At 34.6% G+C, this 17,500-nt stretch overlaps 1 protein-coding gene across 2 annotated transcripts in view; it reads left to right on the top strand.

The window, feature by feature from the left end:
- LOC145241433 (metabotropic glutamate receptor 1-like) overlaps positions 1-17,500 on the top strand; it is a 704,312-nt gene that overhangs the window by 588,154 nt on the left and 98,658 nt on the right. For both annotated transcript variants that reach the window (XM_080104383.1, XM_080104384.1), the window contains exons 4-5: positions 12,314-12,557; positions 15,890-16,088. In XM_080104383.1, the coding sequence (XP_079960509.1) occupies positions 12,314-12,557; positions 15,890-16,088 (443 nt within the window). The remainder of the gene's footprint in view (positions 1-12,313; positions 12,558-15,889; positions 16,089-17,500) is intronic.

Here is a 17,500-nt window from a genome sequence, read left to right as displayed (position 1 = left end):
CCGGTTAGAGTAATACATCCTTTCACATGCTGACTTCTTATACATATTTATTTATTTTAGTTTGATCTTTATTTTAAAAAATTAGTCTGAAATTACTTTTTCAGCATATTATCTTTCAGCTCAATGAAGCTAGCAATGAAAGATAATATGCTTTTTTTTATTCCTTTTTTATTTTTCGATCCCACTTTACTGGAGATCAACTTACTTTTGGACTACTGCACTGTCCGAAAAAATTTTTTTTTAGTTATTTCAGCTGCTTTGGAAATTTTCAAACCAGACTATATGCATCATTACACTGGATTTCATTTTGGACTCCATTCTCTCTAAAGGACTATTTTGTCTTTCGGATTACCTTGAGAGAATCCTCATGCAAGATGAAATAGTATGCGCATTTTTTTTATATTTGTTTACATATCCAACATTTTTTCACTTGTTTTTCTTGGCAATTCGTCACTATAATAAACTGCGATTTCACTTAATGCCATAATCAGCAAATTCTAGCATTGCTACAAATATAATTTTCTGATTTCTTTCTTTCCTCTAATGAGAAACATAGCAAGAATAGCATTTTTTAAAACTCCACGAAATAAAGACTTTGTAAATTGTTTTTTTTTTGTAGTATTCAGTCAAACAATAAATTTTGATTGTAAATTTCAACTTACAGTTCTAATTTTCTTTCTATTATATATATATATATATATATATATATATATATATATATATATAATCGTTTCGCTAAAATCAATACAGAATTGGGAGAGAGAAAAAGAAAAACAGAAACAGAGAGACTTGATAAAAACTGTCGTAGTTATTATTGATGCTGTCAAATGTTTGTTTTTATTTCAGAAGAAAAAATGTAAAAAGAGAGAGAGGGAAAATGTAAAAAGAGAGAGAGGAAAAAAGGAAATAAATTTTGTTTGTTTTTATATTTCGGCTGAAAAGGCGTTCGAGAGAGAGACAGAAAGACAGATAGACAGACAAACAGACAGACAGGAACTAGAAACTGGTGTAAATAACGTTGGCGCCGTAGAATATTTATTTTTTGTTTCGGCAGAAAATGAAATTTACAAGGCGAGCGAACGAGAGAGTGAAAGAGAGAAAGAGGGAGAGAGAGTTGGAAAGAATATATACAGAGTCGATGGGGGAGGGAGAGAGAGATAGAGACGACATAGGTGTAGACATTGTTTGCCGTGAAATGTTTCTTATATTTACTTTACGGTAACCAAATGCATTATAATTATAAAGATGACAAAAAAATTTAAAAAACCATATGTAAACACATTTTTACTGCGGAAAAAAATAATTGACTATAATCTACAATGTATCATTCATTTAAAACATCCAACGCAATAAACTTATTAATATGAAATGTAAAAAAGAAAGCAAGATAGAGAGAGACATAGAGCGCACGAGCAATAAAAAGAGAGACTTGAGAAACATATATACAGAGAGAGAGAGAGAGAGAGAGAGAGAGAGAGAGGGAAAGAAATAGGGGAAAAGAGGGGGGAGAGAGATAGGGAGGAAATAAAAACTAGTGTGGATAATATTGACGCCATGAAATAATTGTTGTTCCTCGGCATAAAAAGAACATTGCACGGTGAGCAATATCTACACTAGTTTTTAGTTCCTCTCTCATTCTCTCTCTCTCTCTCTCTCTCTGCCCGTACATATTCTTCCCAACACATACACACTCTCTCTCTCTCTCTCTCTCTCTCTCTCTCTCTCTCTCTCTCTCTCTCTCTACTGCCTGCTTTATTTCTCTCTCTCTGTCTTTCTCTTCTTCCTCATCTATATTGATCGCTTTTTACATTTCTGTTTATGCCGAAAAAAAACTGAATTCACGGTAAAAATTATCAACGTCAGTTTTTATTTCCTTTCCTTCTCTCTCTCCTTCCCTCTCTCTCCACACACACACACGCACGCGCGCACGCACACACACAGAGGCACACACACAGGCACACACACAGGCACACACACACACATATATATATATATATATATATATATATATATCATTCCCTCTCTGTATATATTCGTCCCAACTCTTTTTCTCTCTCGCCCTCACTCGCTCTATCTCTCTCTCCTACTCGAAAATATATGCGGACAAGATAAGTAACATGACTGCAATCTAACTATCGTAGGAAAAGAAGTAATTTAAATTGTCCACATTAAAAGTAAATAAAACAATATATAAAAAATATTTTTAAAAATACTCCGTTATAAGACAAAGTAAAAGAAAACAAACAAAAAAATGTTGATTTGCTAGGCCTCTCCGGAATCGGAGAATAAACAATGGTACCCGTACATATTGTTTCTGTATTTTTTCGGAAGGAAAGTGGTGTGTTGTAAATGTGTGCAGGTATAGGTGTATCCGTATTTAATTTCCTGTTTATGAGCGGTTATTATTTTTGTACTTGGTTTATGTTTTTGAAAGGATTGGCAATTGCAGAGAAGACCCCATATATGACAAGTACTGGACTGTTCGTTTACGTATTAAGAGGTAGATTCCGGAATAATTGCATTGCCAGCTCTCAGCCAATCCTATATTTAATCTTAGGAGCAACACCATCACAATCGAATATTTTTAGAGAAAGTAGTTCCTATTTTCTCGCCTTAAGATAACGCCCTCGTACCGCCCAGTCCAGATCTTGAGGAAATATACGCATTTTATAGATATTTTGCTTGCATCCTTCGTAACTGGATCATAAACTCATAGACATGGCATACTCTTTCCATTTCCGATCCAAAAATAATAAATTCTCTCTCCTCAAATTCCGCCCATTCTCATTGATGAGAGCTGACAATTAAATTATATATATATATATATATATATATATATATATACAAATATGTACATATACACATTTACGTATACATGTATAAGATAATTCAGAAGTATTAAACGAGTATAATGACAATCTAGAGTGTTCGCACGAGAGGAAGTCGGGAACATCCCATCGACAGTAGTTTACTGCAATAGTTAGAATTCCACAAACAGTACCCATTCTTAAATATGCTTAAAGGCGTTTGAAAATTATTATTAAATAATAATTATTCGTTTATACCTACAAACACAGTCGTTTAATGTTTACACAGGGACCAAGGTAGGGTAACAAATCATGCCGATTATAGATATCGAACGCAGCAACGAAGCCGCCATTTGCTCCATTTGTTGAGACTCTACCTAAAAGTCCCAAACGCTTATAGTGAGTGTGTGTGTGTGTGTGAGAGAGAGAGAGAGAGAGAGAGAGAGAGTGATATATATATATATATATATATATATATATATATCGTGAACGTGAAACACTTATGTCTGAAGGTAAAGATAATTAATATTTAAAATAAAAACTAATGTCATCGCCTCTTCAACTTTCCTAGACATTTATAATTAGCTGACAATCTACGCGTAAAAAGAATGTTCTCGATATTGCTATTGTGTACTACATGACTAACTTTACGTCCGCTCATTTTTCATATTTTTAGTGTTAAATCTCCTCTTGGTTGCTTGGAAATTGAATATCAAACTGTAAACTATAAGGTTATTTAGCAACTGGGTTTTAATCATCTGGCCGGCAATTACCGCCATTAAACTTGTGCAAGCATGAAACACTCATGACTGTAAATAAAAATAACAATTATAATGTATACATAACACACACACACACACACATACAGACACACACACACATATGTATATACATATATAGTCATCCACATGCAGTGCTGCTCCGCTGTTTCACAGCTCATCAGTACGGCTAGAAAGGAAGCTACCTCACACACACACACACATATTATCGCCGTTTTATCTGCTTACACATGTTTCGATTACAGAATCGTATAAACGATCCCATAACTTCATAAGACTTATAATAAAATAATTATTTCTGTAGAGTCTGATGAAATTATTAGATTGTTGATACGATTCGGTAATCGAAACATGTGTAAAAAGCCGTGCGTGACCCCCCCCTCTTGTGCTGCATGTGAGAGGATGCCACAAAACATAGAGAAGAAATGATGAATGTGAAAAGTGTGAAATTCCAACATTGCCTTCACATTTCCGTTAAGTTTCAGAAAAATCTAATCGATGGGGCTAAAGTTATGGGGTAAAAAGTGTCATTTTTTTTGCAATTTTGGTGCATTTGTGACACCTTATGAGCTCTTCGGAACGCCGAACTACAGTGAAAATGGACAAACGTTACAGTTTCACGTCTTAAGACATGTATATTTGAATTCATACTATGGAAAAATACTATATAGACATACATATCAAGTTCTTGAGTAAAAGAGCTCTACAAAAGCATGTATTTTGAGCCCTAAAAGTCCCAGAGGGATGCGAACCAGAATTTCGCCAGGGTAACCCATACCAAATGTATATTTTGGCCAAATTTCAGGAAAATCTAAAGGATGGATCAAACACTATGGGGTAAAAAGTGTGATTTTTAGCCATTTGGGGGCATTTTTGACCTTATTTGAGCCCCCGGTGACGCCAAATCCCATCGTAAATGGATAACTATGCAGTTTCATAATTTAAAACATGTGTATTTGACTTGACCACCGTAAAAAAAAACGACTATATAGTTAGACATGTAAAGTTTTTGTTTAGAAATATGAAAAAGAGCCAGAAAAAGGGTGTTTTTAGCACTAAAAGTCTCCGGGGTTGCGAACCAGAATCTTGCCAGGGTCACCATACTGGATTTATATTAAGAACAATGTTCTCCACATTTTGGCCAAGTTTTTAAAAAATCTAATGAATGGATTAAAAGTTATGGGGCAAAATATGTCATTTTGGGCCATTTTGGGGCATTTTTGACAATATTTGAGCCCCTGGAGGCGCAACAGGAATTTTTCTAAAAAAAACATTTTTTACTGTGCACATCTATTTAATGAAATACAATTTGCGGAAAATTTAAGGAAAAACTAATGGACGGTTATCTGGCAATAGCCCAGGCGTACGGACGCACGGACGCCACTGAAAACATAGGTCCCTCGTCGAAATCGGAGGACCAATTAAGCAGATAAAACGTTACCATATATATATATATATATATATATATATATATATGCTCTGCAATAGTATTGATCATACTGAATATCATTTTTGCTATGGATATATATATATGTGTGTGTCTGTGTGTGTGTACAGAGAGAGAGAGAGAGAGAGAGAGAGAGAGAGAGAGAGAGAGAGAGAGAGAGAGAGAGAGAAACTTATGAAGATATATGTGGCAGTTAAACTAGTCAGAATATTTTGCATTTCACTCTCGTGCAGATTCGTCAGGTTAATAAAGCCTGACGAATTCTCACGAGAATGAAACGCGAGATATTCTATGTAACTTAATTATATATATATATATATATATATATATATATATATATATATATATATATATATATATTCCTAATTTACGAGTTAACTCTATCTATGTATTGAGCATTGTCGAAGAAAACACTAAAAATTTATGCATCAAATAATATCTCCGTATATTAATTTATGTGATTAAATGAAGTAGTCGTATATATATATATATATATATATATATATATATATATTGCACTATTTATTTATATTCCATTATAAACACACACATATAGTGGAATTACTAGATACAGTATGGTTCCAGCTTGGCTTTCGTATCTTGAAATTTTCCTATCCTGAAAATCGATATGTCTATAAAAGTAAAAATGTCTTTGTGTGTGCGTGTGTGTGTATGTACATTTCCCTAATAAACTACTTTGTCAATGTTCAATCTACAGACTCGAGATTAAACATAAGGTACATTGAGAATTGGGGAAAATCATTTTAATCGGTTTTTCGTCTGATATTTGGCGTTCAAAGGGTCGAAGTTCAGCGATTTGTGCTTTGAAAACTTATCTACCAATTTTGGGCATAAACACTTGACATTTTAGGTTACTTGGACATGTACCAAACGTTTTAATTTTATTTGATCTCAAAACAGTAAACGTTAAGGTCAAATTTAACAAAAATGTGACCTCTGCTGTCTCTACCAAATTACACAGCCAATTTTTGGTATAAACATTTGAAATTTTACATAAAGTGTATTAAGACATAAGATAATCTTTTTAATCAGATTTTCGCCGAAAATGTGGCTGCCGAGTGGTCAAAGTTCAAAAGATTTGATCCTGCCGTCTCTAGCAAGCTATCTAGCACATTTTTGGTTTCAACATTTGAAATTTTACATAAATGGTATTCAGACATGCAGGAATGTTTTTAATCAGTTTTGGGGCGAAAATTTGGCTGCCATGGGGTCGAAGTTTGAAGAGATGACCTCTCCTCCGAAAATCTTTGGTCTAAACACTTGAAATTTTAGATGTAGGTTACCTGGACAGGAGTCAAACTTTTTAATATATATATATATATATATATATATATATATATATATATATATATATATATATATATATATATATACATATGCACATAAAGTTATGAACAGTACATATGACCCGAGCAAAGCAGGGCTTAATTGCTGGTAATATAATATATGTAAAACCAGAATGAATTAATAGCCAAAAAGTATCTTACTTTAACTTGCTATTTTTATTTTTATTTTTTTTATATTTTTTAATATCCAAACATAAATTTCTTCGGCTAAGGGATATGACATAATTTTTAAATCGTTATTTTAATCATTACTCGTAAGGTCACGACCTCAATCAAATCTATGTGCACACACTTCCTCGGAAGAAAGAAGTATTCAATGTGAAATGGATTCTTTACTTTCGAACGGTATATTGCGATTTCTAAGAAAAATAAGAACAAACTCCGCCACTGCTTGACATATTTTCAGACATTATAAATTAAATTATATTAAAAATTATAAAAACAAAATCTTGTTTTAGATGAGTAATTAATTAGTTTATTTTTGTGAATTGTTTGTTGATTATTATCCTCATCATCTACTTGTTGTTTTACGACGTTTCGGCCGATTATTCCTCTGGCCTTCGTCAGATGGTTAACCGCGACGGAATAGGAATGTCGAATCTTCGACTCAGAGCAATTCATGCGTTCCATAGTAGTTGTCGTCCCATCACGGTTTGGTCAACTACTCCTCTGACCGGTTTTGGGTGGGATTGAAACCGCTACCTTCAGACAATGCTCAACTGGAATCGTAGATATTCCTCATCTCTATCCAGTACGCCACGGGACTCAAAGTGGAATCAATGTTCCATGTTTTGGTCTTATAAATCGTCATTTTTATATTTTTGTTCTTCCGTTGTCTTTTAATTCAGTTTGGAATTATTTCTTGAGATGAGTAATTGTATAATTTATTTTTGCTAATTGTTTGTGGACGAAAACATGAGGTATGATTGGCCGAAACATGGTGAAACAACAGCTAGAAGGCGAGGATAATAATCCACAAATAATAAACTAAAAATAAACAATTTTTTTTCGTTAATATATGTTCATACAACATGGTAAATATTGTAATGCATGCAGTCATTCTTTTTCCATTTTTAAATAACTTTAGACGCGTGTATGCATATACCAAACCGTGTGCAAAAGAACAAAAAACAAACAAACTGTAAAATTAGCGTGTGCATAGATCATCACTGACGTTCGGCATGTCCGAGATCACGTTAGAAACGTGGATGACGTTCGAGAAGACAGAGCCGTAAGAGCAGACGAGTATTTACGAAATCACTTTTTTTTTCAGGAAAGTATCCGGAAATAAATGTCGTTGTAAAAATTAAAAAAAAAAAATGCGCCAAATAATTACTTGTTTTCTGTTCCTTGCGACGTACTCTGCAACAACGTGTTTTTGTACTACCTTACGTACCATAATATATATATATATATATATATATATATATATATATATATATATATATATGCTTCATTTAATCACATAAATTAATATACGAAAACATAATTTTATGCGTAATTTTTAGCATTTACTTCAACGATGCTCAATACATAGGTAGAGCTAGGTAGTATGTTATGAAAATATATATGGCAGTTAAGCTACACAGAATATTCCGCGGTTCATTCTCGTGAGAATTCGTCGCTTAATTGCCATATACATTTCTATAACTTACTACCATATATACGTGTGTGCGCGTACGCGCCCAGGTCTGTATGTTTATGTGTGAGTGAGTGTAAGTATCTGCGTATGTGTACGGGTTTCTGATAGCAACGAACCAACTATGACTGTTTTATTTTGGCTCCAGCCGACCTCGGAAAATCCGGTAATTTTCGCTGGAGCGTCAAACCGTAATAAAACTTGACTGCGATGGATGACGCCTCGCTTGATCGAAATATCTCTGACCTTCTGGCGGTGGTTGCGTCAGAAACAAACAGCGATTAGAGTGGATTTAAAGTAATCGCCGAGGAATAGACGAGGCTTTAAGCACTAAACCCCGTACACACCATACCCACGACACGCGCTTTCAGCCACTCGTTCTTTTTTTTCTTCTTCTTTCCCGCCACAACCACGCTCTACTTTTCTCTATTATGTCTGCTGTTCTCTCCATGGTTATATTTATGACTTTTTCTATTCTATTAAACTCTTTTTATCTTTCTCTTTCTCTCATTCTGTCGTACTCTTTCTCTCTCTCTATATATATATATTTTTTTTCTTTTTCTATATATATTTTGCTTGCTTTCTATCTTTCCTTGTCTCTTGTCTGTGTTTTTTTTCCTGCTTCAATCTTTTTATATCTCTATCTTTTTCATATATATATATATATATATATATATATATATATATATATATATATATATTAGTGTTGGGACGATTAATCGGAATCGGAAATCTCAAAAATTGGAACATTTAGGGGTGTCGGTATCGGATAAAATAGTGTCTATTTTCCAATGCCCCAGAACGATTTCTTTTCATTATTTATATTTTGGTGTTCTTTTGCTTATAACTAAAATTACCATTGCTGAGGCTAAAGATATAATGATCAATTTTATATCTGTATTCAAATTAAAATATATCATTACCCCCCCCACCGCCCACAATGTGTATGTATTTCATCTGTCTATATACGGTTATACGCAGATGAAATGCATCGTCTGAAAAAGGCTTGATATTGGGAACTTAAACGGTTCCCTAAATTCAGGTTTGAAACAGTCGGTATCGATGACTTATCTTGTCTACACCTTTGAAAATAAAATATAAATATTATGCTCTTATTTTGACAATTTTTTTCTTATAATAGAGCACTCTGGTGGGATTCTTTTTTCTCAAAACATATAACTAAGTGTTTGTGTGTGTATATATATATATATATATATGCGTGTGTGTGTGTATATATACATATATAGATAGATAGATAGATAGATAGGTAGATAGATAGATAGATATATAGATATAGATATAGATGTTGTTTGTTTTGATTTTAGTGATATGTTTTGAATGAATCCAATTGTTTACGAAAATGCATTTTTACCTAAATGCGAGTTGTGAATAATTTTCCCTTTAACCAATTTGGTACCCCCACATTTGGCAATTTAACTATGGTAAGCAGGACCAACGGTCAAAACATTATTATTATTAATATTATTATTATTATTATTAATAATAATAATAATAATAATAATAATAATAATAATAATAATTAGTTCGAGCGACGGATGGTCGCTGGATCAGTTATTATGATTAGAAGAATAAACAATTAAATTGGGGAAAAGATGATTGACGTGGAATCACAAAAGGAATGTGAAAATAGAAAATAGATGTAAACATTATTTTTTGGGTTGGATAAACAAATAACTAGCTGGGGATATTACGTTGGTCTGAGACACGTAATGAGGTGACATAAAGGAACACGTGATGTATGTAGTTTGGGAAAGAGATTGATAGAGTTGTGATTTGACGACGATAGCGGACAGACGATCTAGATATGGGGTGGACAGACAGCCAAAGAGCGGTCTGTACCAATAGAAAATGTAGACGAACTGCAGATCCTATGAAAACCATTTGAGACAACTGTAATAAATTTATATTATAAAAATATAAAGTGTTGTTTTGTGGTTTCACAAGTAAAAGCAGATGTCTCGATTGGATTGTGCTGGTCGTTCCATGGTTCGTTACGGAGCAGCAGGAAGATAGAAGAACTCTTCAAGAGAAAAGGCATGAAGCATATATTATTCTTCTTATATAGGAACTGTAAAATATTCCGTGTGATAAGTCTGATACAACATGACTCAGTTTACACGTCAATACCATATGCTACTGGCTAAACAACGTCCATACGAGTTATACGTTTATTATCTGTCCGTTAAAAGAACACTATCTCACATCCACTGTATAACACATGACACGTTTTTAATATATATCTCTCTTTACTATAATTCTGATATACAACACTACTACGGATAGGCACTAATTCCGGTATTAAACGAATGCTTCGAAAATTATAAATTAATGGCGCTAATGTGGTCACATTTTCATTTTGGGGAGATAGGTAAACATCCTCAGTTGTAAATGTCCGATAAAATTTTCCTTTTTTTTTTTTGCTTTTTTGAAAATACAACGAATTTCCCCCGGCACAAATTTACGACCCTCTCTCTCTATCTCTCTTTCTCTCTCTCTCTTTCTCTCTCTCTTTCTCTCTCTCCTTTTGTGATACTACTGTAATCAACTTTGTTAAATCCAAAGAAATATTCGCAGCTTTCTGTTTATAATGTTTGGTTAATAAAAAACAAGCCAGACTAATGAGCCACATTTTTTTTGGGGGGGGGGTATATTTCCATAGTTATCGACGTCTGATAAAGTTTATTTCTTATTGAAAACACGACGAATATCTCCCGTCACAACTTACCAACTCTCCCTCTCTCCTTCTTTCTCCCTCTCCCCCTCTCTCTCTCTTTCTTTCTCGCTTTTTTCGTATTACTACTTTGTTACATCAAAAAAAAAATAATAAATCTTCGCTGCTTTCTTTTTTTTAATGTATTGATTCATTAAAAACAAGCCAAACTAATGAGCCACATTTGGAGGGGGAAGGAAACTACCATAGTAATAAATGTCTGATTAAGTTTTTCTTTAGTTTCTTCATTGAGAACACAACAAATTTCCTCCGTCATAAATTACCTCTCTTCCTCTTTTTCTCTCTCTCCCCTTTTTTCTCTTTCTCTCTCTATCGCCTTTTTATAACTACTGTCATCAACTTAGTTACATCAAAAAATATTCGCTGCTTTTTTTTAATGTTTTGATTTATTAAAAACAAGCCAAACTAATGACCCACTTTTTAGGAGAGTAAACTATTATAGTAATAAATGTCTCGATAAATTTTTCCTTGATTTCTTTATTAAAAACACTACAATTTTCGTTCGTCACAACACCTACTCCCCCACCCCTCTCTTTCTCTCTCTCTCTCTCTCTCTCTCTCTCTCTCTCTCTCTCTCTCTCTCCCTCGCAAGATCGATCGATTCATTTCAGAAGTCAACATTTGTCTTGATATGATATACTATTTCTGTGGATGCGACGGCTAAAAGATTAGCTTTCTAACACCTTCTTTTCCTTCTTTGCGTTAAAGGTTCGAGCCTACTGTCTCATATTCTTTTTTAAATTCATTTTTATTTTTATTTTTTCATCTCACTCCACCCGGGCTGCCTACTGAGTCTAATATTTTTTTCTTTTCCCCCTCGCTGTATATTTTTTTCGGCTGGGGAATGTTCAATATCCTTACTACACCACCTCTCCCCACCCATTCTTGCCATGGGGAGATTGGGGGTATCCATTCCGATAGCCATTCTTACCATGAGGAGTTGGAGTGTCTATTCCGAATGCCGTTCGTTACATGAGGAGGTTGAGGGTTGGTCAGCAACAACAACAACAACAAAAACAACAACAACAACAACAAATAATTTAATTTATTCAGGGGAGGCATGCGTCCTCCGGGTAATGCCGGTTAGCGGGCACTGCTAGTAATATATAAGAATCGATAGACAATTGATTCTATAATAATATATATGAAATCTGCATAAATTAAAATATCATATTTAAGCCTATTTTACTAGCGGGCTACGTCGAGCGTCCATGCTTGCTTAGAAAAACACTTTTGTAGTTGCAAAAGAGCCAAAATAATACCAGGGCCTTTTGATTTACGTTGAACATCCACAGAATGCCAATATCAATATTCTACATATGAAAGAGTCCGCAGTGGAATTTCCACAGGTCTGCTAGTTCTTGTATAATTTTCTCATAGACAGATACATGAAACACGGGTTTGACGGTTTGAAATATAGTTTGTTGTTTTAGTGAATAGATCTTCGAATGACTTCAGTCTCTCAGTATTACTCTTCGTCCTCAGATTTGTCACTTAAAACAATTTGTTTTATCATTTGCAGGGAAGGAAGAGATTGTTGATTATGAACAAGACGCCAAATTAGGTTTCGTCCGAAAAGCCATTTACGCTATGGCGTACGCCCTCAACGCAATGCAGCATGACCTTTGTGGGGGCAAACGCGGCATGTGTCCCGCTATGGAAAAGGTCCCGGGAACACTGTACTTCAAATATCTCATGAACACTTCTTTCGTCAGCAAATTCGGCGAAGAAGTCCACTTCGATGAAAACGGAGATCCACCAGGAAGGTAAGTTCGGATGTAATACTCTCAGCGCAATAATTTGTTTATTTTATTCAATATAAGTGTGCCTCATTTAAAATTAAACAACAAAAAGGAAAGACGGATAGACAGATAGTCTCTAATGTAATTTCAAATTGAAGTGTTACAGACTAACAAACTGCTATGTGGAACTGAAGCGTTACCGAATGACAAAAATGCAATTTCAAATTGAAGTGTTACAGACTGACACAAAAAAGCAGATTTGCACTTATATTATTACGCGTCATGTTTCACTTTTTAAACGTCTTTTTAGACTACAGTCCACGCACGTTTCATGCAAGTTTTTTTTTAATGGAATTTAGAATTTAATCGCCTGGAGAAACGTTCTGTAGTGCCAGTATGTTTTAACTTTAGTATAATAAATTTTCCTAGCAGATCTAAATATAAAAAGACATTTTGAAATAATCCTGAAATCGTTTTATAGACTTTAGGAAAACAGACATTTTTCTACTAAACGACGTAATCAAAGTTGATTTGTTTTTAAATCGTTAACAATCGTTATGTTATAATATTGATACTTTTATTTGTATCACTTAATGTTCTTTTACTAGAAATCCCCATGTTTTATTTCATTCGCTGTAACGTTACATTTCTCACTTACATTTTTTTGGTTGAGCTCGTTATCGTATCTCTTCTAATTCCAAACTCTATTATTTTTGTCTTCCATCAGGGAGGTCTTGGATATGACCTTAAACTATATTCAGTGGTGAGGCTCCAGTTTCCGGGCTTTGGGGAGTGTGGAGCCACCCTTTAATTACCAATACTCCCAGGTCCACTCTGACCCGGAGTGGTAGTACCTGTCAGCGTCCCAACTATGGGTTAAATAGAAACCGACTTGAAAACAACAAATACATTCTATTAAAAAAACATTTTTTCAAAATCTTTGGATCCGGCATTAAATAACCTGAAAAGGGCTGATATGCTGTAAAACAAAAAACAGCCAAAAAATCCATCAGGGAAGCGTGTAATTTTGGCTTTCTGCCGTGGTTCAACTTTTTACCCCTGCATCTTTCGTTCTACTTTACTTCTAGCGGAATTTTCTATTAATTTGCGTAGTTTAAAAATGTTCTGATCTAACCTATTTTACATAAATATATTAAAATATTATATATGCTAAATATGTATAATGAAAGTATATATTACCTCAATAGTCTGAGGGCCGTTGTCTTGCAGATTTCCTGGTCATGTTAGTCTTCTTCTCTTATCGCAAATATTAACATACAGAAGATAGAGGCAGTTCTTAAACCAAGGTGAAGTCAATCAATCTAGGAGGGGAAAATTTGATGAAGAGTTTTTTTTCTCGAAATATTAGAACAACCATAAAATAGATAGAAAGAGTATTTTAACTCTGTTAGATAATCTCCTCGTAAGGCTGCTCACAAACAAAACATCAACTTCTAGTATTTTATAAGTTGAAATAGTAAGGCAAGTAGTAAGGCAAGGAAAACTGCAATGACAATCCTCGTGTCATTGCGAAATCTAGTCTTAGCTAAATATGATATTCTGATAGAATAGCACTACTCTAAACAAATTTTAGATGTTCACTAATTTAGATTTTTGGCTAAGAGCAAGGTGAAGTACCTGTTTAATACCCTTAATACCACATTATATCCTTTACCGGGTGACCCCCCAAAAACGGGTCTCAACTCTAATTAGGTCCCGTTTCTTAGCCTTTTGTCCGAATTAACTGAAACTTTGGTCATAACTATTTTATTATATTCACAACATCACATCAAAACACTCGGGTCTTTGGCCTTTTTTTCTCCGTTCTACAGCATATGTTCTAGATGGCCTCCGTTTAGCTTTTGTTTTTTTGGGGTCACCCTGTATATACGCCACAATCACGTTGATACACCGGTTCTCGTCAGATCACTGGAGTTAAGCAACATTGAGCCTTGCCATTACCAGATGGGTGACCATTTGGAAAGGTGAAGCGCTGTATGTACCGCGAGGTAAAATACCAGGTTGAGAAACTGGCGCAGTATATTCTTAACTCGAGGGTAGATGTGACTCTCTTAAGCCGTGGTAGGCATCGTATCTAGTGATGGCATCACGATAAAAAATACCCTTGATAGCCCTGGTAAAGCATCATGTATTCAGCTATCGACAAGATTTGAATTACACTACAAATTCGTGTAGTGAGTTCAATCTCGGCTACGGCCGCGCTGGATGGGTGGATATCTTTTCTTTCTTCTGTCATTCTGTAACGTTTCAGTTTTTCATAGCATTTTGTTAGTTTCTAACACTTCAATTTGAATACGGCATAATCACGTTGACACACCGATTCTCGCTCACCGAAGTAAAACAACGTTGAGCCTGGTTAGTACCAGATGGGTGACCATTTGGGAATTTTAGGCGCTGTATGTGCTCTACGCTCATATCGGCATTTGTTTCCAGTCGTCCTGTGCCTCTACTTGTCACTGGTATGCAAAAAGGTTGACTCAGGAGATGCATGGTTGAAGACTGCCACACAAATTTCACGCTCAAGCACCCTTATAGTGGGTATCCATAGTCAGTCATGACTAGAGGAATCCACACACTAACACTTGAATTTGAGATTGCATTAGAGGCTCTGTCTATCAGTCTTATGTAAACATGTACAATAGTTTCTCATCGCATCCCCCTAGGGTGGCGGATAAAAATCCAGAGCTTTTTTTTTCTTTCCCGCATGTCATATAACACTTCCATTAGCGGTTAATTTCATGCCCACGTTTCTCTCATTATATTTATAGTTCTTGTTTTTTTTTTGTTGTTGTTTTTATTACATTTTAATCCCAAACAAGGCACATTGCCACTTTGATGTAGGGGGCTACTATCAGAGACCTAAGTTACAGAGGTACCATGTGAGGAGTTGGACAGCGAGATGCACGTTCACGTTACACTTGAACTTCTGCATGTCAGTACAGTTGGGGAAGTAAGGGACCCGGAAGGAAATTCCAAGTCTAGCGGTTCTGGGGAAGAAACTACTGGAGTAGAAAGCTGTCTCACATCTAGGGAATTCTACTGTGAAGGGGTGGGGTTTAGCTGTTTGTCGGGTTTGTCAGGGGTATTTACGTTGAGGGGGTACAAGTGCTTGAAGTTCCTGGAAGCATTCAGCATTAAAATACTTGTAGAACGGGCAAAGGGATGTAACATTTCGTCGATGGGACAGAGGCTGAAGCTTAACGTAATTTTTACACTTAGAAACCATCTTATCAACCCTATACAAGCACAACTGCATTTGAATATATTTACAGTATGGCACCGCTCGCACCTACTCATAAATGATTTATAAATAACATCTATCTTTTTTTTTTTAGGTATGATATAATGAACTTCCAACAGTTTGAAGGTGTCGGCGATGAGAACGCTACGTATGCCTACGTGAAAGTCGGTTCCTGGAACAACGGCGTTCTAGAAATGAATGACTCAACAATTTACTGGCCCGGTATTGGTCGAGACCCTGATAGTATTGTGGAATCGGTATGCAGTAAACCTTGCAAAAAGGGTTACGTGAAGGTAAGACACTTGTACTATGCAAATCTTCGTTTGTTTCGGGCTTTATTTTCGATAAGAATGGTATATATTGAATTATTTTGATTATTAAAATTACTAGTCTGATTTTAGTTGTTATATTCCAAACATAGCATCCGAGATAACATCCGGTTTTCTTTAGATATATCTGTTTTGAAAAGATACGCAAAAAAAAAAAACAGGTAATGAATTTCTATTCAAAAAAGTTGTTGTAAGTCATTTCCGGTTTTAAAATATTCCTTCTTTTAAGGAATTTAATGTTTAAGTGAAACTAGTCTTTTGTGATAGATACTTGGCTAGTCTGTGCGCTATCTTTTGGCTGCTGGTTACCCCTACCGGAAGATGCCGAGATTGGGTTGAAAACTTAATAAGTATGTTGATTGGCGTCTGGCTTTGCATTTTTTTCCAGACACATTGCACATCTATTCGCCACTGATATTTATAAACGCCGACTCAGGAGAGATATGATTGGTAGTTGCACAACACTTGCCACAGAATTTCAACGCGTAAGCACCTTTCTAGTGGATTGTCAAGACTGAAGGAACCTACTATATATATATATATATATATATATATATATAATATATGTGTGTGTGTGTGTGTGTGTGTGTGAAGGAACCTACTATATGTGTGTGTGTGTGGTGCATATATATGCATATATATGCATATATATACATACATATACATACATATATATACATACATATATATACATACATATATATATATACATGCATATATATACATACATATATATACATACATATATATATACATATATATATATATATATATATATGGAGAGAGAGAGAGAGAGAGAGAGAGCAGATTCTTCCAGTCTTCTGTATATATACAAAGCAGTGGATCAGCCATTCCACATTGTGGACATTGAACTCACCACAGATGTGAATGTTAGCCGAAGGATGAGCAGATAGAATGTGGTCGATTTTCTCAGATATGCTCTTAAAGATTGTAACTCCGCTTTTGTGGGGGCGATAGAGGTCTAATATAAGTGTATGCATATATATATATATATATATACATTCATATATATATACACATATACATACATATATATGTATATATATGTAAATATATGTATATACATGTATATATACATATATGTGTGTATATATGTATATACATGTATATATGTATATGTATTTATATCATTCTCGGCTGTGGTTTGAAAGGCTTTACTACTCATGGCGTTATAATATATATAGACTATACCAATTTTTTCTTTTCTTAATTGTGCATTACCATCATGTCATATAAATTCGGAGATGCTATTATTGGCATTATCTTCCCCGATAGTTGTCTGGTTAAAATTATTTCTACACTAGGTATTTATGGGAAGGACGACACGACGGTTGGCAACGTCATTTGTGAAAGTA

This window comes from Euprymna scolopes, chromosome 20 (assembly GCF_053919585.1).
Source record: "Euprymna scolopes isolate OS-2025 chromosome 20, ASM5391958v1, whole genome shotgun sequence".
NCBI classification, from domain to species: domain Eukaryota; kingdom Metazoa; phylum Mollusca; class Cephalopoda; order Sepiida; family Sepiolidae; genus Euprymna; species Euprymna scolopes.
This window is presented reverse-complemented; position numbering and strand designations above follow the sequence as displayed.